Consider the following 20,235-nt stretch of genomic DNA (forward strand, 5'->3'; position numbering starts at 1 on the left):
ATATTTAATGAGATGCACTCCTCACAGACCATCACGAATCCCAGACTGGAGGTTTTAATCAACAAAATACACGTACGATGGAGGTAAAGGAGTAAAAAAGCAAAAACAAACAAACTGGAGTATTCTAAACATGTTCCACGATAATATCTGATTATTTTAATGAACAATGTCTTCATGTCTTTGCATAGACTAAGAATGCTTCTTTTAGTTTGCTTTTTTTTTGTCTGATAACAATTCTAAATAAATAGTGAAATAATGACAGAAATATTTCTAAATTGAGAATTCTTCGCTTTGAGTGCATATGTATATATATAAATCTAGACAATTATAGATTGAAACACAAGCAGGCAGACAGGTAAAAACATTTCTTATCCAGGAGTTACATGAGAACTATTTGAGTCGTAAGAAAGATATATTTTTGTCTACACTCTTCGTTCTTAGTCCTGTTTGCCTCCAGTGGAGCACAGGGCCTCGATCACACCACGCCATGGGACCCGGTACTATGTGTCCTTCAGTTGGGTTCTTCTCCTCCGTCTCGTCATGGACCGATCTCCTCCACGTCTGTCTCGCTTGTTTGTGCACTTTGTCTCGCTGATTGCGGTCAATGACCACGTGGGGGGCACGTGACCCTAGTAAAGAATGACTTCCACCAGCATGGGATGGTCTTTGTACACGTCCTTGACTAGAGAGCGTGTGTTGTGCTGTCTCTCCATCTCTGTCATGTCCCGCAGAGTAACAATCTTGCCGAGGGCCTGCGCGACCGCCATGTTGGCATTGTGGTGTCTTCTGGACAGCAGCATGTGGAAGCACTTCAACATCGCCATTTGGATCTCCTCCACCTTCCTGCTCTCCTCCAGCTCACAGCGGTCAGTGAAGGTCAGGCAAATGGCCTTCAAAACCACTAGTTCCTCTTTGGTTATGTCCCATTTTTGGAAGCTCTCGGCCAAAGTGAGCATGCAGTCGCTGGCCTCCTTGCCAGACATGTAAATATTCTGCGTGTACGTGTGCACCACGCCGCTCAGGGAGTAGAAGGTTCCATACTTCTTCCTGAACCCTTTGTAACCTGCCAGGAACCACAGTTCTGACAGGGCCGCCTTCAGCAAGCTAGCCTGGTCTCCGACAGGAAGGTCTTTGAACCCGGGCACTCCCTTGGCGAACCGGACGTGTCCGACGATGAACCGCTCCATGCACCGAGCCATGTGCTCAATCAGTCCCCGCCGGCCGTCGACATCCAGGCCCGTGGTTCGGTAGATGTCGTCATATTCCTCCGCCGACAGCCCCGAGGGGTCTTTGCGCATCAGGCTGTTCTCGTAAGTCTCGCGAGACTTGCGCTCGATGACGTCAGGTGCCACGTCGGCGTTGGTCGGCACGTGGCTGTTGGCCTCAAGCAGGCCTGCGACCACCACGTCGACATCGAGGTCCGTCAAGGGCGGACCATCCAGCCCCGAGGCGGTCTGTAGGCGCTGTATTTCACGCAGGTCTTGGTCCCGCTTCTTCCGGGTGTAGCGCCCTGTCTTGATGGCCTCGGGGGACATCCCCACCACCAGGCACCGCCGGTGGCGGCACGCAGGACAGATTCTCTTCTGGCTGCCGCTGACGTCACAGCTGCCGTTTCCTGCATGGAGGGAGCAGTCAGTGTATGGGAGAGCTGTGGAGAAACTAAGGTCCGTAACTGCTGTCTAACAATAAAGCAATTTTCTGAGTTGTCAATGGTTGTCGTTCTTGGCCCTGCTCTCGTACCTAAGTGAACAAATTTTTATCACCTTCCATTTCTTTTTATGCTAGTTTGTAAGAATCGTCGCTGATCGCATCCTCTTTTCTCATCGTCTGTCTTACTTCAGCTATTAGGGACCATCTGAGGTAGTTTCTGTCACTAAATAATTGAATCTGAACATTGTTAAAACTTTACATTAATATGTACTTTCTGTTGCTAACTCTTAAGTTATCATTTCCTCGTTTCTTTACTTAGAGTACTAGCACTCTTTTTCTTCTGAAAAGTAAACTAAAGAGAAAGAAAGATATTATTTCAAGCATTTGAACTTTATGTTCTTAGGATGTTCTGTAAAATTTAAGCAAGAACTGCCTTGATTTTTTTTAGATATTTACAATTTTTTGCTGAAAAATATCCCTTCTCAGAATGGGTTAGTAAAGACTTTGTGTCAGTGCATTAATGTGGATGATTCTGTCTCTAAAAAAAACAAAAAAACAACTAGGAATAGAAAAGAATCAGAGTTAGATGAATAACCTTTGCACTGATATGGAAGGTGCCGCAGTAGCGAGCGCCGGAAGAACCCTTTGCAGGCCTCGCACGTGTTGACCCCATAGTGCAGCCCGGCAGCGGGCTGTGCGCAAACGCGGCACGGCGGAAGTTGCCGAGCTGCTGACGTCAGTCTCTTCCGTTTTTTCGTCTCGTGGCCCTGACCTGCATCCTGGTGTGATGGCATGCAGCAGGTGCGAGCAGACTTGCCGGGACTGTTGGTGCACGAGTCCGACGAGGACTCAGAGCTCGGTTCACGTGGAGACGCCCCGTCCTCCAAACTGTGCTGCGCGCGCATGTCGTCCTCCGTCCGGATGCTGTTGGTAGGAGGCTCGGACACTTGTTCTCCCTCCACGTCTATGGCCCTGAGAAGCTTTTCCCACGAGGATAGACAGATCGCCGAGGGGTTGCTAGACTCTGTGCTGGTATTAGAGTCACTGCCGTTGGAGTAGCCATCACAACATGGCTGCCGAGCGCTGGATTCTGAAATCGAGGTCGTTGCTTTCTCACAGAGTGATGGGCTCGGCTTCTGGTTGCCTGACAACTGGGTGTCACCACAAGGAACATCATACCCGGGCTGTGGCATTCTAGATGCTGTCTGAGTAAGGTTATCATGTCCTGCGGTGTCGCAAAGTAAAGAGGAAAGGTCTTCGCCAGACCCGACATAACCATCCACCGGATCACAATATAAGCTCGCGGATAAACTAAATGGGTCAAAGGTCAAACTGTCAGGTACCTGGCCGTCACAGAGGTCAGACAAGGCCGTCTGCCGGCGATCGCTCCCGTCGTCATCTGCCCCCATGTGCATGGCGGGTATGTTCAGTTGATGACACGACTGTGAACAATCCTTGCTGACGACCTTAACCCTGAAAGAAACGGGTGGCGAACTGTCAAGATCACTGCACTGGCTATTCATCATCACAGTTTGCGTGTTGTCGACATTCTCATACAATATGTCATCGGTCACCTCACTCTGAATACCTCTGACATCACCACAAGAAAGAGGACTCCTAACACGTTCTTGCGCACTTCCGGCCTCGCACAGACACGAAGCACCCGTCTCTTGCTTGGGTCGCACAGCCATTGCGTTGAAAAAATTGTGCAGTGGGGTCTCAAGTAGTCTGTGTAGGTTGGAAGCTTCCCTGTCGTCTGGGTCCTCGCTGCAACTGACCACAGTGTCGGTCATCTCCTCCAACGTCCGCAGTAGAGACTCCACGACGTCGATATCGGTTTCCAGGACTAATTGCTCACTGTTCAAAACATCTTCTTCCGCCATATTGCTGCCCAGCCTTGTCCTCTGAAACTCAGCCGCATGAAATATGTATTCGCACTGCATTCAAAATGTTCATCCGGTATAAATATTTCTTTCGGTTTTATTTATTAGAGAAGTTTCGAAAAAAATCATGATCATAGGATACGCCTGGCAAAATTATTTTCAAACACTAAAGAGTACTAACATTCCCGATGTATTTAACATAAACTTCACCAGCCTCTAATCTAACTCTAAGGACTGTGCTTAATGTGCACACGATACTAACTTTCTCCTAAGTGATGAATATTACAAGGCAAAAACTGTTCACAATTATCCATTTCACTATTCCCCTCTGGACATAAAAATAAATATTCTTTGTGTGTGTGTGGCATATGTTCTTGCTACCAAAGCGCCTTACACACATACACACTCTAAAGCAGGCTCGCTGATTGGTCAATGTTCGAAATTCCCTCATTGGGTTGATCTCCAATGACGTCAGCAAACACACACGTGATCTGACTGTCTTCAGATGGATGTTGTACCACAAAGATTCCTGTAGTCTGCAATCAGGGAGAAAAGCATTTTAATTAATTTATCATTTATGACTGACTTCGTTCACCATAGTTTTAGATGCTGTGCACTGAATGGAAGGGGACTGGCTGTTCTCACCTGTTCTCACTTCCAGTTTCTTCTCTCTATCTCTCTTCTTTTTGTCTTATTTAGCTCATTATTTCCTTGTATTCTGTTGTCTGTTATTCCCTCCCCTTTTCCACTTATCACACCTACTTTGTTTTTCTCTCGACCACCGTTGCTTTTTCTTTCTCTTTTTCTATTTGTCTCCTATCTCTTGATCTTTCTCTCGCTCTACTCCTCCACCCCTCCAACACACACAGACCCACCCACTCACCACAGACACGTTGTGGACAAGTGTATACATGGTATATGTGTGTGTGTGTAATATAATAAACATTATACAAAGAGATTGTTGCACCCATGTGTGTAGAGCTATATAAAAATACACATAAACGAGAAAATGTCCGTGCAGGTGACTCAGCAGTTTGGCTGGTGTTACTCCCCTTTGCTGCGAGTCCCTACAGACACATGGCCTGACAGACAGATATCTCTCGCATATCAAACTGAAAGTCATCATAACCTAATGGCTATAAAAAAAAAACTGAAATAAGTAATAATAATAACATTATATAAGTACGAGAACCACTTTGCCACGCAGTTACGACAGTGAGTTTGTCAATGAGGAGCGATGATTTTTTGAAGGTCTGATAGTGAGGGAGGAGTAATGATTGTCTGATTGTCGTTGGAGGGGTGAGTGGTGTGTCAGTCCTCTGTCCAAGCTACCAGTAGAGATGTAGACCACCATCACACAAGTAGCAAAACTCTCTAACGGCTTCACGGTACCAAGAGGTCAATGACACTTACCTTTTTTTTTTTAATATTTTATTCCTTTGCCTAATTCTGGTCGGCATCCATCACCCTGACCTTAATGAGCTGCTGGAAGTTGTAGCCACAAATATTTCTGGTGTGTTCCCCCCTGATGCGAGCTTGACTGCCACTGATGGCACAACCTGACCCAGTTCGGGTCTTGGTCGGGGAAACCAAACAGCAGCTGGTGTGCACAGGCGGGTGTGTTGGGTGGCGGGTGTGTTGGGTGGTGGGAGCCACACAGTTGTAATCGGTTGCACTTTGAGATAACACACAATCTCCACACAGCAATGTGTCGCTTGGAGTGAGTCGTGTGTAGTCGAGAGGCAGGTCTCAGGACCTGAGTTTATCATCTCTCGACAGTTTGCTCTTGTGTTTGCATGTGTGTCGGTGTGTGCGTGTGCGCGTTCTTAAAATTGTCCTCTAATGGATACCTGACCACAAAGCAGGACACAAATACCACGATTGAAGGGGCAGAGTTGTGGTTGCCATGTTCCTGTGGTGGTGGTGTAGTGGTGGTCGTGGTGGTGGTGAGGGTCAAGAGGGTGGAGGTGGGGTTGTGAACTGGATTACTGGAGAGGGAGGGGAGTGACAGGCAGCCCTGACTAGACAGTGTACTCGGGAGGACTGGCGTATGTACTCAACCCAGAAACCTGACCAATGGAAGACCCTACACCCCGGCTCTGACATCAGCACGGGTGTGCTTCACACTGCAGCCTGGGACTTAACACTTGTTCTTGCTGGGATGTGAGGCAGTGGGGGAGGTGGATGGGTGAGGGTGTGATGGGGACAGAAGGCGGTCATATCATGTAAGTCGAGTGCCCATCCACATCGAGACTATTTTCGTGTCACTGACACAGACTTGAAATCTTATCGAAAGACATACAGCAACCTGTTTACTTTACAGATATTACCTGTGTCTCTTCTTTGCAAATGTGAGGTCGACACAACGCTATTGTAATTTATTTATTTATTTGTTTATTTAGTTTTGAGGGACATTTGTAATAAGAATTTTTTTATTCATGCAGGAATTACAGTTTACTTTGAATGTATAATCAGAAGTTATTCGTAAATTAAAGAGAAAAGTAAAATGAAACAGCCAAATAATAAAAGAAAACTGATATAAATAAACAAACAAAAGTTGCCATACACAACTCTAACAAACAAATAGAAAACAAAGGATTAAAAGAGAAGTTAATGTATCCTATGTCAATCAGACTGACAAAGGGCTTGAAGATCGGTCAACAGCTCTGCGCCATTTTCTGTTTATTTTAATTTTTATATATATTTTTGGGGGAGAGAGAGGGGAGGTTGGAATGAAAGGTGATAATGTGGGACTGCGCATGCGTGGGGTGGTCGAAACCGGATCTGGCGGGGGTCACGAGCGGCGGTTGACGAGGTTTGCATGTGAATGGGTGACAGTGGAGAAAGTTGACATTTCCCGTCGGCAGGACCAGACCTGCATTTCCTCTCCTCCCATCGAGATAACCCTTCTGTGAGGAGTTAAATACAGTCAAATTAAGTACAGCTTTTTAAAAAAATAAATATTTTGACATAATACTCATGCAATGTAGGTATTTAAATAAGCATTCACCTCCCTCACTTTCTCTTTTTCTCACTTTGTCTTTCTCACACTCTTTCTCCCTTAATCGCTCTCTCATTTTTTTGTTCTCTCTGTACCCGCCTCTTTCTCTAAATACATGCAGACATGTCTGCAGAGACTTAATCATATGTGAATTGATACATATTTTGATAGTGAACATTTTATTTCTTTAACTAAGCACAGCACTACGAGATACCCCTTAGTCAATTTTTCTTGTCTCCTTCCATGAACGCAAACAGAAATAAGAGCCGTGGGTACAAGGAGACAAGGAGACAGGTCTGTTTAGCGTGCGCCACCCTGTATAAGGTACCCTCAGGGCCTCACCTGACATTAGTCACACCCACTTTTATTGTTTACTCGCTAGTTTTTGCCCCCTTGTAGGAACTTCGGTAAAGCAAAAAAACAAAAAAAAAAACAAACAAACAAACAAACAAACTACAAAAAACATAATTTTATTATTATTTACTGTATTTTTTATGTTTTTGCTATCTGTCATTTTCCTTGTTTTGTAAATGTGAAATGCAAATATTTTAGCATAAAAAACATGTGTATGACTCCCATCAGCAACAAATAAATAACTTTTGAAATAACGGAAGGAAAAGACCTAGATTCCGTCCCCTAGACACGGCAAACCACGACCTCTTGACCCTAAGTATTTCTACGTGTCCGTAGGGGATGGCATCTTTCATTTCGCCTCTAAATAACATTATGGGAATTATGGGAAGGGTAAGATTGGTAACATGTTTTCATGCTCAGAATTGGATTGGACAATACTCTGAAATACACATGGACCTGGGGTCGATTGTCTTTACAAATCCTGTAACACCTAGCAGACACCATCATACCAATATTAAAAGATCGAGAACTTTCAAGCACTCCCAGCTCAGTAATGCAAGTATTAACCATCTCTCAAGAATGATAATACAACTAGATAAGAATAATAAACAAACACCAGTCATCTTTGTAACACACTGTCTAATGCCCTCTTTTTTTATAACCCTTTTCCCTTCAGGGGACTCGACCCCTGGGCTGAGACAGAGACAAACAGCTCCACGCTTTGAATTGAGGTCAGTTGTTAGACATGGTGGTCGGACTTGTCTTCTCTTAATTGTTAGTTTAAGTTTATTAAAAGATTTTCGTGTATATAGATGCTGCCCTAGAATGACCGTGAATCGGCTGTCTTCATTCTCCTTCTATCTTTCCTTTCTCTTCCTGTTACTCTCTTTCTCTCACGTGATCGCTGCCCAGCTTCCGGTACATCCAAACATGGCGGCCAGGTTACAGTTTATGATGCAATAAACGATTAATTGTCCAGTAGTCTTAGCTGGTTTAACTGTGTCTACCCAGCCTGTTTCTACCGAATCCTAGGACATTGAGAGTACGAAGACTACAGTCACAGACCTGTGTAGGAATCGAACCAGCAACCGTCAGTTCTGAGGTTTAAAAAGAGGTCAGAAAAGAAAATCATTGAATGTGTCTTTTTCTTTCCTTTTTCACACATAAACTGACAAAGACTGCAGTTTATTTGCTATTGTTTCCCTTTATTTTCACATTAGTAAATGCACACATGATTTCAGGATGGTTTCGTCTTAGTGCAGACAGGACATGCGTTTAGAAAGTTTATTAGTTCGCATCATCCAGAGAACAATCTGTCTCAAAGTATGCCATGTTGCTGCAGAGAATTCTAATACTCGAGGTCTACGAGAAGGACTCGTCAAAACAGAGCCACTTCCCTCAGTACAGGATGCTCCATGTACGCTGACCGGACCAGAGTTCGAGACCGATTCTTGATGTCGAACTCGGTCAGGTCTCGCAGCGCCACCAGCTTGTCGAGAGCCTGCGCGAACGCCATGTTGGGGTTGTCGTGTCGCCGTGACAACAGCATGTAGAAGCACTTCAACAGCAGAGTCTGGATCTCTTCCACCTTCTTGGGCTCCTCCAGGTCGCACCGGTCGGTGAAGGCCAAGCAGATGGCTTTGAGGACGACCAGCTCGTCCCTGGTCACGTCCCAGCGCTGGAACTGGTCTGCGATCTTGAACTCGTAGTCGCAGTACTCATTGCCTAGCAACAGGGCCTGTTCCGTCTTGGTGTACACCACGCCGTTGGGTGCGTAGAACGTCTGGTACTTCTTGGAGTAACCCTTGTACGCACCCAGGTACCAGAACTCCTTGCGGCCGGCCTTCAGCAGGTTGGCCTGGTCGTTCAAGGGCAGGTGTTTGAAGTGCGGGATGCCGCGGGCAAAGCGGACATATCCTTTGATGTACCGCTCCAGGCAGGTGGCGACGAACTCGATCAGGCTTTTCCTGCCGTCGATGTCGATGCCGGTGGTGCGGTAAATCTCCTCGTGCTCTTCCGGCGACAGCGCGTGCAGCCCGAAGGTGCGCTTGCGCAGCTCGCAGCTCTCAGAGGCCTGCCGAGACTTCCATTCCATGACGTCAGCAGGGACGTCAGCGTTGGTCAGCACGTGCTTACTGGCGTCCAGCAGGCCCTCGACGATGGCATCCACGTCCACGTCGGTCAGGTGGGGGCCGTCCAGACCCGATGCGGCCTCCAGACGTTGAAGCTCGTAGTAATCTTGAGTACGCTTTTGATAGGTGTAGCGGCCCTGCTTGATGGCCTCTTGTGACATCCCCACGGACAGGCAACGCTTGTAACGGCAGGCAGCACAGATTCTCTTTTGGTTTCCGTTGAGATCGCACGTGTTCCTCGACCTGTCGAGACAAAAACAAGTTAGTCTAAATCGAGACCAGAAGCTCGCAACACAAGGATTTATGGATGTCGACATATATTATAAGTATGCTGTACTCTCAAATGATTTTTTTTTTTGTTTGTTACAAAAACTGAAAATTCTTGTATATATCTTTAGTTGACATTGTATTCTAACTTTGAATGTCTGAAAACATATAAATGTATTTAAATTTGTACTTTATGTCCTTATTGCGATTTATTTGACGTTCAGGAACGTGCCGTTTTAGTAACAGAAAAGTGTTGAACAACAGAAAATAAAACAGAAAAAATTTAGAGTACATGTATATTATAGACCAATATGCTTGAGATAAAGACTTTCTGTGTATTAAAAAAACTACAACGATCACCATTATCGTCCTCGTACGATTTATAGTGTTTTTCCCGCACGGGGCTCAATGCTGTACAAGAGCGAGGTCAGTAGGGGGAGAGAAGATGGACATCACACTGACAATGGCAAAAAGTAGGAGTAGGTTAGACCCTATTGCAGCAGATATTTCCAAACGAGAAAAGTCAGCTCAGAAAACAAGTAGCAAGTACGACGAGACAGAGGCAGGGCATTCCAGGGCAGGGCATTCCAAATGTTGGTTGAGAGAAAGAGAATGAGTGGTGGCCCAACCTCTTCAGTGTGATAGGCGGAACACAGAAAGTCAGGTGGGTGAGCGGACAGGTCCGCCAGATGGCAGGGCGACACAAACCCAAACTGATAGGTTGTGGGCGAGGCCGTGAGCAGCACGATAGCAAAGTATGGTGACGAGAACTACATTGTTCTGACAATGGGGATGATGATGGATGATGATTAATGGACGATTTATGAGGGTGATGATTGTTGGATTATGGTGAGTGATGATTAATTGATGGATGGATAGATGATGATGATGATGATGATGGTGGTGGTGGTGTGTGGTGGTGGTGGTGGTGGTGATGGTGGTGTGGCGATGATTTAATATTGATGATGATGATGATGGTGGTGGTGGTGGTGGTAGATGGATGATGATGAAGGAGGGATGATGATGGATGATAAGTAGATGGAGGAGGATGACGATGATGATGACGAAGAGGATGAGGAGATGGAGGAGGATGAATGATGAGGATGATGATGCACCCACCTTTGCACACGTACGGACGTTTTCTCACCAGCGACCGCCGGAAAAACCCTTTGCAGGCTTCGCATGTGTTGACCCCGATAGTGCAGGCCAGTTCCCGGCTGCGAACAAATGCGACAAGGCGGAAGAAGCTTTTGCGCATGCCCAGCTGGAGCCGTCGTCTTTTTTTCCTTAGGTACATATTTTTCGAACACCGCTGTCCACTCTGTGCTCTTGGCTGACCGTGTGTTCTGCACCGGGCTGAGGCTGGGCGACTGTCTTGATGGAGAGTCTTCCAGAACAACCTCTGGCGGCGGCTTTGCGCCAAGACCTGCAGGACGGTCATGCCGCCGAACCGGTTGCTGTCCGTACAGGAGGAGCATTTTTCCTCCTGGTCAATCGAATTCAAGAGGTCATCCCACGAGGACATTGTCGAGTTCGTCGATTCGCGGGAATTGTCCGTGTTGTCTAGAGTCTCGCCATCAAGGTGTACATCGGGGATGGTTGCTGTCAGTGTCTTCGTGGCAAAGAAACTGTCTGCTAAGCAGCTGTTACCGACAGCTGCACGGCTGTTGTCGTCTACGTAATCTACGTCGTCATCACTTTCTTCGTTAGCAGTCACGTCATTCTTAAGAAAAGTCGTCAAGTGAGACGTGGATGATGCCCACCGTGGCTCGAGTTCCCGGTCAGCCTGGTTCATGGTGTTTCGGTGGTCACGAGAGTGAACTGTGCCAGGATGGTCACTGGTTGCCATGGTGTTTCGGTGGTCACGAAAAGGCGCAAAGTCGTGGATGTCCCGGAAAAGCGTAATGCCCTGCTTGTCACAAGCTGGAACAAAACTGTTAGTGTCACAGCAAAGGATGGAGCTTTCAGTGTCACCCTGGGACCTGTTGCTATTGGTTACAGAGCCAATCACTCTTTGGGAGACCCCATCTACGCTCGGTGACCCCACGCTCTGGAAACCAAGATTCACAGATGCTGCAGACAATGGCGCAGGAATCGCAGATGTTCCTGGTTCACTTTGTACACGGATTTCAGAGAACCTCGAGGCAAAGGATGGATTGCCTGGCTGTCTGCTGCGTGTGGCATTGTCCTGAAGATGGGAGGAAGAGGTAAACTGAGGTATGGACGCACAGGCGTCGAAGAAATGACCCAGGGGAGCCTCCAGCCACTTGCTCATCTCGGACCCCTCGCCTTCGTCACTCAGTGGGCTCCCTTTGTTAATGGCGGAGTCCGTCATCTCCTCCAGGGTCCGCAGCAACGATTCCACTGCATCGTCATCCATCTGGAAATGGCCTGCAGGTCCCTCTGCCATTCACGAGCCTTACAAGTGATCCAGACCTAGCAAAAATGAAATGTGTTTCAGTTTTCAGTTTTCTCAGTTTCCCGTGTGTGTTTAAATGCTTAAACAAAGAGCGACGAATGAACAAATTCTGTATTGCGGAAACTCTTTGGTTTGTTTCAAGGGGGGAAATCAAAGGAAATACATCATCAGCAATGTTTACAAATAACATTATCCATTCATATTAACATTTCTTTATGTTTTCTACAATGTATTCATTTATAATTTTTAATACTTTATACAGATATCTTGAGATATGTTTGATGGTTGTTTCAGCATTATTCATAAAACACTTGTGTAATTCCCTCTGTGCCCTGTTCTGGTTTTGTAGATTTTTAAACATCAACTTTCGATCTGTAACTGTCATAGCCAGGACCATCCAAATATCACGTGCACTTCATCTTCGATCGTTGGAGTAAATATCGCTGTACGACAGAATACAGTATAAAAATATTTGTAGTGGGAATGTCTTTCACTGAATCCTCTCTCCTCCTTAGGTATCTTGGCATTTTCCTCTACCCATCTTGTTAGCCTCAAGTTCAGAATATGTGCAAACATTTTACTTACTATGCTAGTTAGTTTCTTGCCGACTTTGTCCGTTTTTTATGGTGGGACAAGAAAGACTGACTTTTGCTATTATCCTAAATAATTTTCTCTATAATTACTGGTTCTGTCTCTACTATCACTATACCTTTAGAATAAACTGCCAGTGCCCCATTTCTCTTGAACAAATGAAATAATCAATTGTGCTACTACTCTACTTATGTACGTATATCGTCCCTTTTCATCTCCACCATTACAAAATTATATCAGCAACTTTCCTAAAGATGAAACAGCCTGATCTTCAGATTCTCCATGTTTTTACAAGCTGAAAGAACAGAAATTTCAATATCGACTTCAATAGAGGGGAACTCATCTGTGAACTGTCCTGGTCACGGGGGATTCCCCTCGTGTTGACCACTCCCTCCGTGTCATGGCTGTCACTCACCCGTCATGTCTCTTCATCACGTGACACAGCATCGTCGTGACAACGATGAATAGCTCACACTTAAACAAAGAGCGAGAGAAAAAAATCAAGTTTCCAAAAGATCAAAAACTTCCAAAGGTCACACTATGTTGAAGCTGCATCAGAGAACAGGAAGCTGGTTGTTACCTCCATGCACACGATCCTTAATCTCGATAAGTGTAGAGTGAGGACTTTCGGAATTCATCAAAATGGACTTGCAGACGACAGAAGGTCAGAAGCTCTTTTACTTTCTTACCTCACCCAGGTTTCAAGATGCCATATATTCACCAGGTGTGCGTTTCTAGTCAACTTTCCTGTCGAGACAATGGCCTGTTTGATCCATAAATAAAATACCTGGGAATCAGTCACGTGACAATGTTCTTTTCAGTGCATTGTTGCTATGAAAGGAATTGTGACGGGTGGGGTGGGTGGAATTAAGGTTTTCAATGGCCGATCCTTTTTTTTTTTTTTTTCACAGTGCTATGGTCCAGCTAGTTGTTGGTCTGTCTACTGTGATGTTTGTTATTTATCGTTTGTTTGCTTTGCTGTGGTGTGTGGCAGCATCCCTGTCGGTTCGACTTTGACCAGCAAGAACTTGTTGGTGTGAAGCAACACCACTCCACACCTTTCGTAGAGAGCCTCTTCTGCTTATCAGTGATTCATCTCTCGAGCTCACCTACAGGCAGCTCACAGACCTGAAGCCAGCTGCTTGAGGTAAAAGACAATACAGCTGCACGTGCACGTCACAGCTGGAGGTAGAAGGCGTGGTGGATGTTGTGGTGGGTGTTGTGGTGGGTGTTGGTGTACTTCTGACGACGTTGATGATTGTCGTTGAGGTTGCGCTGGCGGTAGAGACAGACGCTCGGAGCGCATGAACACAAGCTGTCCGAGACGATCGAGTGTTTACACGCATTACATGTGATTATTTACAGAAGATACAAGTTATTTATAGGACACTTACATGTGATTCGCGTTACACATCAGTGTTTACAGCAGTTTCATTAGATTGTTTACCGATATTTAACAACGTGTTACAAGCCCAACATGTGATTTTTACTAGGATTTAATTTCTTGTTTACTGTAGTCTTTTGTCTAAGTATATGTGTCCTCCAACGACTAGCTTCGGTAAGAATTTTAAGGCAGAATTTAAAATGTCAACTTTTCACTTTCTTAATTTGTCTTCTGTCTCTTCCTCCCTCTCTTTCTCCTTCGATCGGTCTTTCTCACACAATCAATCATTTACAGAGAGAAGCCCGTATTTGATATCCTAAGATACTTAACGCATGTGAAGAAGAGTGTAGATATAAGAGAGACGGAGTGAATGAGGGAAGAACTAAAGATTCAGGGAGAGGAAGGAATAAAGAAGATTTTAAACAACATCGTTCAACGTGTGCTGGTAAAAAACTTTACAAAATCCTGGGCGACCAGGCGGCTGCCATGTCTTTCGAGATAATTCGTTAGTAGAGGCGCGGTGCACACTGATTTATCTTACCTATAATGTACAGCATTGACTGACCTTGGCAACAACCAGCAGACCTCAGCCCTACTTAGCGACAGCGACGACGGAGGGTCCACCACGCCGTACACACTGTCGTCTGCTGCAGCATCCGCGCGGGGAGGTGACAGATGAAAGTTCACAACTCTCACCGGGGTCAAACGTTGTCCAGTCGGGACACCTACCCTCGGCCTCGAGGCGGGTGGGTTAACTTCCTGCCGCCCAACTGATACCATGAAAAGCCCACAGCCTCACTGTGCTGTCGTGACGTCATGTGTGACTGAGCCTCACGGGACTCGTGACCCAGTTGCACCCACCGAGACTTGACATCCTGCCCTACCCACAGCCGACAGTGGGCCGCTCCGGTGACCTCCAGCTGCGAACTCCAGTCTCGCCCATCTACCAAAAACAAACAAACCAAACAAAACCCACCCCGCTGGCGTTGGTATTTTTCTCTCTCCAAATTTAAGTTTTAAAATCATGTTTCTTCCTTCCCGTCTAGCGTAGCAAATTAATTCTTTCATCGATGATTGTTAATTTGGATTTACGAAAATAATCGTGTGAGTCGTGTAGAACAGATATGATGGTATACTAATAATATGCTAATATTACTACCAATATTGTGTGAAGGAGCAATAATGACATTTGGATTACTCCATTTTAATTTTTCTTTAGTACTACATATTCTTCAATCCTTCTCATTCTTTGTCCTCCGTCTGTCTCTTTATGCAAAAAATAAATAAACCTTAACCATGTAAAAATGAAATTTAACAAATTTTATAGGGGTAACTTGTTATTTACTCAAAAATTTCAAAAATCCTCGTCAAGTGAGATATCGATATCCATTTTGTGCAGGTCATCTTGTTTTTTTGTCGAGCCTTAATTTTGTAGTCATCTAATTTTTTTTTTTTTTTTCACGGCTACATTTTATAAATCGTAACTTTTGCTTAGTCTGTTATCCTCGTAAATAAACTATTCTTTGTCATTTTTTTCTGTTTTTCTCTCTATCTCTCTTTCATATTGTCTTTTGGCAGTCAGTGGACGACAACTCTTATCATCAACACAGTGAGGGTTGACTGCCCTGGTTCAGATCTCGTTTCTATTTGCTATGTGGCACTTGTTTACCGGACCGGCTGCTTTTATGTGATAGATACTTGCTCTCATCCCTTCTCTCTTACTTTCTCTTTCTATCACTCACACACACTCACACAAAAAAACATGCTCTCGCCCACCAGTCACTTTGAATAGAGAGGCTAGAGAAACATGTTTACTTTTCTTGGCTGTCTTGAGTTATGAACTTACGATCATGTCAGTTAAATAATTTCTGAATTAAATGCGTGGATAAACACTTGTCTCATTATGCACAGAGTTACACTAAGGCTCGCCCTTACCTAATCTATTGCGTGTGTGCATGCATTAGTGTGTGTGTATGTGTGTGTGCATGTGTGTGTATGTGTGTGTGCGTGCGTGTGCACACGTGTGCGAATGTTATCTGTGTTTGCGTGCATCACGTGATGCTACCTGTATTTTGCTTAATATTGTTACATTTTTATGGTGCTATTCTATGTACTGTTTGTTGTGTGTTGCACAATCTAGACAATAGCAAAACAAAAATCTGTGTAACTGATTGTATAACATATATCGTTTTATCTAAGATTGCTCATAATTTAAAAAAAACAATGTTTTCTGGTGACACAATCACAATCATCCTTTGCTCCAGGCAGAACAAAAGACACCCGGGCACTACATATATTTTTAATATCTGTTTTAATTGGCATCAACATGTCGAGTTTTTACAAACCTTTAGGCAAGTCTTTTTGTATTGTCGTAGTCTCAAATTTAATGATCACTCCCTTTACAATAAATTTATTTTGGATTGCTCTCCCTTTCAAACAATTAAAATAATGAACAAAGCAAAACTAATTTATGTCTATTTACAGTGATCACATTTTTTAGCGTTCATCTTGCTACGGGGCTTTACAAAAAAATTTAGAACATTATTAGTTTATTTGATTAATCGTTTATATTTTTTATTCATTCCTTCTTACTTTTTTATACTGATTTCAAAATTCCTTAATATAAGGCATGATAAAATTTATATCATCATTATACTGAAATCTTTCCCAGTGAGTTCACTCTCAGTACAAGAGGCACTGGGATGAGATCGAACGAGGGGTCAACACAGGACGAACTCCATCATGATCGGGTATTCCTTGAAGGCGGACCTCACCCAGGAGAAGGAGTGATGTCTTCGTTCATACTCCGTCAGGTTCCTCATGGCCACCAGCTTGTCCATGGCGCGAGCAAACGCGATGTTGGCGTTCTGGTGTCGCCTTGACAACAGCATGTAGAAACACTTCAGCAGCAGCGTCTGAATCTCTTCCACCTTCTTGGGTTCACGCAGGTCACACCGGTCGGTGAAGGTCAGGCAAATGGCCTTGAGCACGACCAGCTCTTCCCTGGTGATGTCCCACCGTTGCAGGTTCTCCGCCAGACGGAACTCATAGTCACTGTATTCCTTGCCCATGATTCGAACGTGGTCGCTGTAGGTGAACACCAAGCCGTTGGGCGCATAGAATGTCCCATGTTTCCGCAGGAAGCCTCTGAAGGCGCCCAGGAACCAGAATTCCTTCCGTCCAATCTTCAGGAGACAGCATTGGTCGGAATGGGACAGATCGTTTAAGCGAGGGATACCCTTGGCAAACTGGACATAGCCCCGGATGTACCTCTCCAAACACCATGCTCTCTGTCGTAGATTCTCTTGCCTGCCGTCGATGTCTGTCCCAGTCAGCTTGTACACCTCCTCGAACTCCTCCGCTGTCAGGCAGTCGACTCCAGCAACTTCCTTCTTTTTGTGACAACCGGCCAGAGCCTCCTCACATCGAAGACTCATGATGTCAGAGGGCACGTCAGCGTTGGTCAGCACGTGCTGGCTGGCGGTCAGCAGGTCCATGACGATGACGTCCACGTCGAAGTCGTTCAGACAAGGGCCTTCCAGTCTGGACGCCGTCTGCAGCCGGACACTCTCCTGGTAGTCTCGGGTGCGCTTGACGTGTGTGTATCTACCCGTCTTGATGGCTTTCTGGGACATGCCCATCTCCAAGCACCGCTTGTGTCGGCAGGACGGACAAATTCTCTTTTGCTTCCCACTGATGAAGCAGTTTCCTTTTCCTAGGACAGAAAAGAAGACACAAATATAATTATTTTGTGAAATATCTGTAGAATCGGTTTATGATGTAACTCAGCTTACATTTGCTACAAAGGTAAAATGAATAAATATTTTCAATATATATGTATGTGTGTTTTCAGAATGAATAAATTAGTGAATAAGTGAGAAAATATGACGAGCTGTTTATGAGAATTTAAATATTCGCTTCTTGTATGCCTAAAGTCAACTTTACTTCTTTATGTGTGAAAACATTATGGTGACACATTTTTTTAAGTAAGACATTGCTGAAGAGGGTGAAAAAATTTAATCCACTGCTTGCAGTAGGTTGACTAGAGAAATCGTAAATCGTCTTCTACTTGTCAGCAGCTTCACAGACTGAAAATTCATTGGTTAGTGAGAGTCCCAGCAAAGTACTTGCCTGTGCATTGGTAAGGATGGTTCCTGGACAACGACCGCCCAAAGAAGACCTTGCATGCATCACACGTATTGACGCCGTAATGAAAGCCAGTACCTACGTCTCCGCACACCCGGCAAGGCGGAAGCACCTTCTGCGCATGCACGGGTGATTTTCTTGTTTTCTCAACATTTTCCTTCGGAAGAGCGCGAGCTTCATTATGATTGACATGCAACGTGGAGACACTCGGTGATGACAAGGCTGGAGAATATTCTGCTGCTAGTTTGCGATTTGTGGCATCTGGATGCAGACTGTTGCAGAAGTCTGCTGTGGTTCCACGAGTTAAGGCATCGGACCCTTGGTAAAATTCCGCAGCTTCAAACGAGCTTCCTGTATGGGACACCGAAGAATAGTCTTTAGTCATTGGAACATCGACTATGAATGCAGAGAAAGCAGATGGACTTGTCAAAGTATGCGTCTTCTGCGGATTTGTTTGTTGATTAGTTTCTCCATCTTGAGTGCTGTTCCAAGATAACGTGTTGCCCAATTCCTCTATGACACTCTCGCAGCATCCATCTTGCTCGTCTGGCAAAAACTGAACTGAGTTCGGAGACAATGGTAAGAACTGTTCATTTCCAGAAGAGGCTGTAGTTGAGTTGCTCACTCCGTCAACCGGGGTAGGCTGCTCATCGATGGCCGAGGGTTGAGCGAGATTTGGTTGCGCAGGACGCTTACTGTAAGCGTCGTAAAATTTGTCGAGCTGCGTCACGAGCGCTTGGCGCATGCACGTGTAGCCCTCGGCGTCTTCGCACCATGACGTCGCCAGCGCGTGACACACCATGTCGTCCAGCGTCTTCAACAGGGGCTTCACGATCTGCTCGCTGTCGGCTACATCACTTCCGGACCATGGCCGGATATGCTCATGCGCCATCTTGTATTTTTGATGATTTCTTTGTTACCTTCAAGAAGTAAAAGCGCGCATCGTATTATTGACATGCGCATTGAAATCACACACATTGGTACAGTAGGAACGCTTACAAAACACACATACACACGCACACACACGCACACACACACATGCACACGCTCACATACACAACTAGTTATTTTATCAAACTAGAGCGCCTTTCTACAAAATTGTACTGATAAAAAGGTTTTAAATTCTGGGTTCACAGTTCGGAAACTGGGGTCACCACCTGCACTTTTGTCTTTTAAGGAAAAGAAAGAAAGAAAAGGCTGCGTCATGGCACAAGGCGCACCCCTGGCAGCTTATCTAGAAACATTTATGCAAATGACGATGAATAACCCTGCCACTGTTCGAGGACACTCTAGACTCATGTTGACTAGTGTGTGACAAAACTTTTTCTATCTCTCAGCTGCCCTCTGAGTATGTCTTTGCATATGTGTGTGTACAAGCTTGTGTGTTTGTGTGTTCGCGCTGATAATTTCTTAGGTAGCCCCTACAGTAGCAGACAAGATTATGAGTTAAGACACTCGACATTCAACTTTAAAGAAGAACTTATAATCACCGAGCTGCGATATTCATTCCATCAACCACGCAATGCAATTACACATCCGTTATACATTCGTTTATATTCATAAAAAAACTAGGACATCCATTCTTATCTAATGTACGAATGCACTCGTTATAAATAAATACAACCATGCATGAATCCACGTATACATATGTGCATTACATACATTTACACAGGTATAAATGCATCGAACGGACAGACTTACAAACAAATTAAATGTGACAGACAAGCAGAAAAGTAGCTACTAACCAACAGGTGAAAGATTAATGTGTTTTTCATGTGGCTTGAAGTGGAAGGTAGTCGTCACATGAAGACTGCTTCCTTCACAAGGAGGAGGAGCTGCAGGGACTCCAGTAAAGTCGTCCGAAGTTCTCCGATCGCTGCGACAACACCACAAACCTGCACTACGACCTCACATCAGCTGATGTGGACATTGCCAGTCCGTGTGATGTCACAGCAGTGCTGGGAAACCAGGTCGAGGCAATGGAGTGACGTACATCAGCGGCTGGCGCCGAGGGCGGGTGGAGGAGAGGATGTCAAAGGTTATCTCTTCTTCGTCGTGCAGCATGCGTGTCAGATGGTCGAGCAGTGCCGCTGATTGTCATCAAGAGAAAGGCAGCGAGGAAGAAGGGGAGGACAAGAGCTGAACAACTTCCTGGCGAGACTGTCTTACTGGATCAGATGATCTTCTTGTCTTCAAGACATCCAACCTTCCCACTTCAGTCAACAGCTGTGTACAAAGCAGCCAAGGGATTTCTCGCTTACTTTAGAGACAATCTCACACACGATCCATATATAAACTTAAAACATTACAACTGTAACATATCAAACAGGTGACACATTACAGCTGTAACACATCCTCAAAGTGAAGCTTTACAGACAATGCGATATTTTATAACACACCGAAGAAAG

General features: G+C 45.1%; 3 protein-coding genes across 5 annotated transcripts; all 3 read right to left on the reverse strand.

Moving 5' to 3' along the window:
• Positions 1-38: 38 nt before the first annotated feature.
• LOC112569079 (retinoic acid receptor RXR-like) lies at positions 39-5,795 on the reverse strand. Of its 3 annotated transcripts, none has more exons than XM_025246745.1 (4): positions 4,947-5,795; positions 3,940-4,069; positions 2,246-3,554; positions 39-1,615 (listed from the first exon to the last, which is right to left on the reverse strand). In XM_025246745.1, exons 1-4 carry the CDS (start codon positions 4,991-4,993, stop codon positions 630-632), a joined length of 2,472 nt encoding a protein of 823 aa, XP_025102530.1. In that variant the 5' UTR covers positions 4,994-5,795; the 3' UTR covers positions 39-629. The 3 variants fall into 3 exon arrangements, with proteins under 3 accessions (XP_025102530.1, XP_025102531.1, XP_025102532.1); XM_025246746.1 differs by having other exon boundaries at positions 3,940-4,071; positions 4,950-5,792; XM_025246747.1 differs by lacking the exon at positions 4,947-5,795 and having other exon boundaries at positions 3,936-4,071.
• Positions 5,796-8,081: 2,286 nt separating this feature from the next.
• LOC112569083 (nuclear receptor subfamily 1 group D member 2-like) lies at positions 8,082-14,605 on the reverse strand. The gene is made up of 3 exons (XM_025246750.1): positions 14,247-14,605; positions 10,407-11,723; positions 8,082-9,263 (listed from the first exon to the last, which is right to left on the reverse strand). The coding sequence occupies exons 2-3, from the start codon at positions 10,763-10,765 to the stop codon at positions 8,267-8,269; spliced, it is 1,356 nt and encodes a 451-aa protein (XP_025102535.1). The 5' UTR covers positions 10,766-11,723; positions 14,247-14,605; the 3' UTR covers positions 8,082-8,266.
• A 1,360-nt stretch (positions 14,606-15,965) lies between these two features.
• Positions 15,966-20,051, reverse strand: LOC112569081 (peroxisome proliferator-activated receptor delta-like). Its single transcript, XM_025246748.1, has 3 exons — positions 19,573-20,051; positions 17,813-18,747; positions 15,966-17,396 (listed from the first exon to the last, which is right to left on the reverse strand). The coding sequence occupies exons 2-3, from the start codon at positions 18,717-18,719 to the stop codon at positions 16,402-16,404; spliced, it is 1,902 nt and encodes a 633-aa protein (XP_025102533.1). The 5' UTR covers positions 18,720-18,747; positions 19,573-20,051; the 3' UTR covers positions 15,966-16,401.
• Positions 20,052-20,235: the final 184 nt, after the last annotated feature.

This window comes from Pomacea canaliculata, linkage group LG7 (assembly GCF_003073045.1).
Source record: "Pomacea canaliculata isolate SZHN2017 linkage group LG7, ASM307304v1, whole genome shotgun sequence".
NCBI classification, from domain to species: domain Eukaryota; kingdom Metazoa; phylum Mollusca; class Gastropoda; order Architaenioglossa; family Ampullariidae; genus Pomacea; species Pomacea canaliculata.

What these genes read in the sequence shown, in the direction of transcription:
- LOC112569081 (XM_025246748.1), bottom strand. Translation starts at nt 18,719, where the DNA reads ATGGCGCATGAGCATATCCGGCCATGGTCCGGAAGTGATGTAGCCGAC. An exon ending in CCATCCTTACCAATGCACAG is followed by an intron (nt 17,397 to 17,812) that starts GCAAGTACTTTG and finishes TTTCTGTCCTAG; the next exon opens with GAAAAGGAAACTGCTTCATC.
- LOC112569083 (XM_025246750.1), bottom strand. Translation starts at nt 10,765, where the DNA reads ATGCTCCTCCTGTACGGACAGCAACCGGTTCGGCGGCATGACCGTCCT. An exon ending in ACGTCCGTACGTGTGCAAAG is followed by an intron (nt 9,264 to 10,406) that starts GTGGGTGCATCA and finishes TTGTCTCGACAG; the next exon opens with GTCGAGGAACACGTGCGATC.
- LOC112569079 (XM_025246745.1), bottom strand. Translation starts at nt 4,993, where the DNA reads ATGCCGACCAGAATTAGGCAAAGGAATAAAATATTAAAAAAAAAAAG. An exon ending in ATCAGCGAGCCTGCTTTAGA is followed by an intron (nt 3,555 to 3,939) that starts GTGTGTATGTGT and finishes GCTGAGTTTCAG; the next exon opens with AGGACAAGGCTGGGCAGCAA. An exon ending in CCTTCCATATCAGTGCAAAG is followed by an intron (nt 1,616 to 2,245) that starts GTTATTCATCTA and finishes CCCTCCATGCAG; the next exon opens with GAAACGGCAGCTGTGACGTC.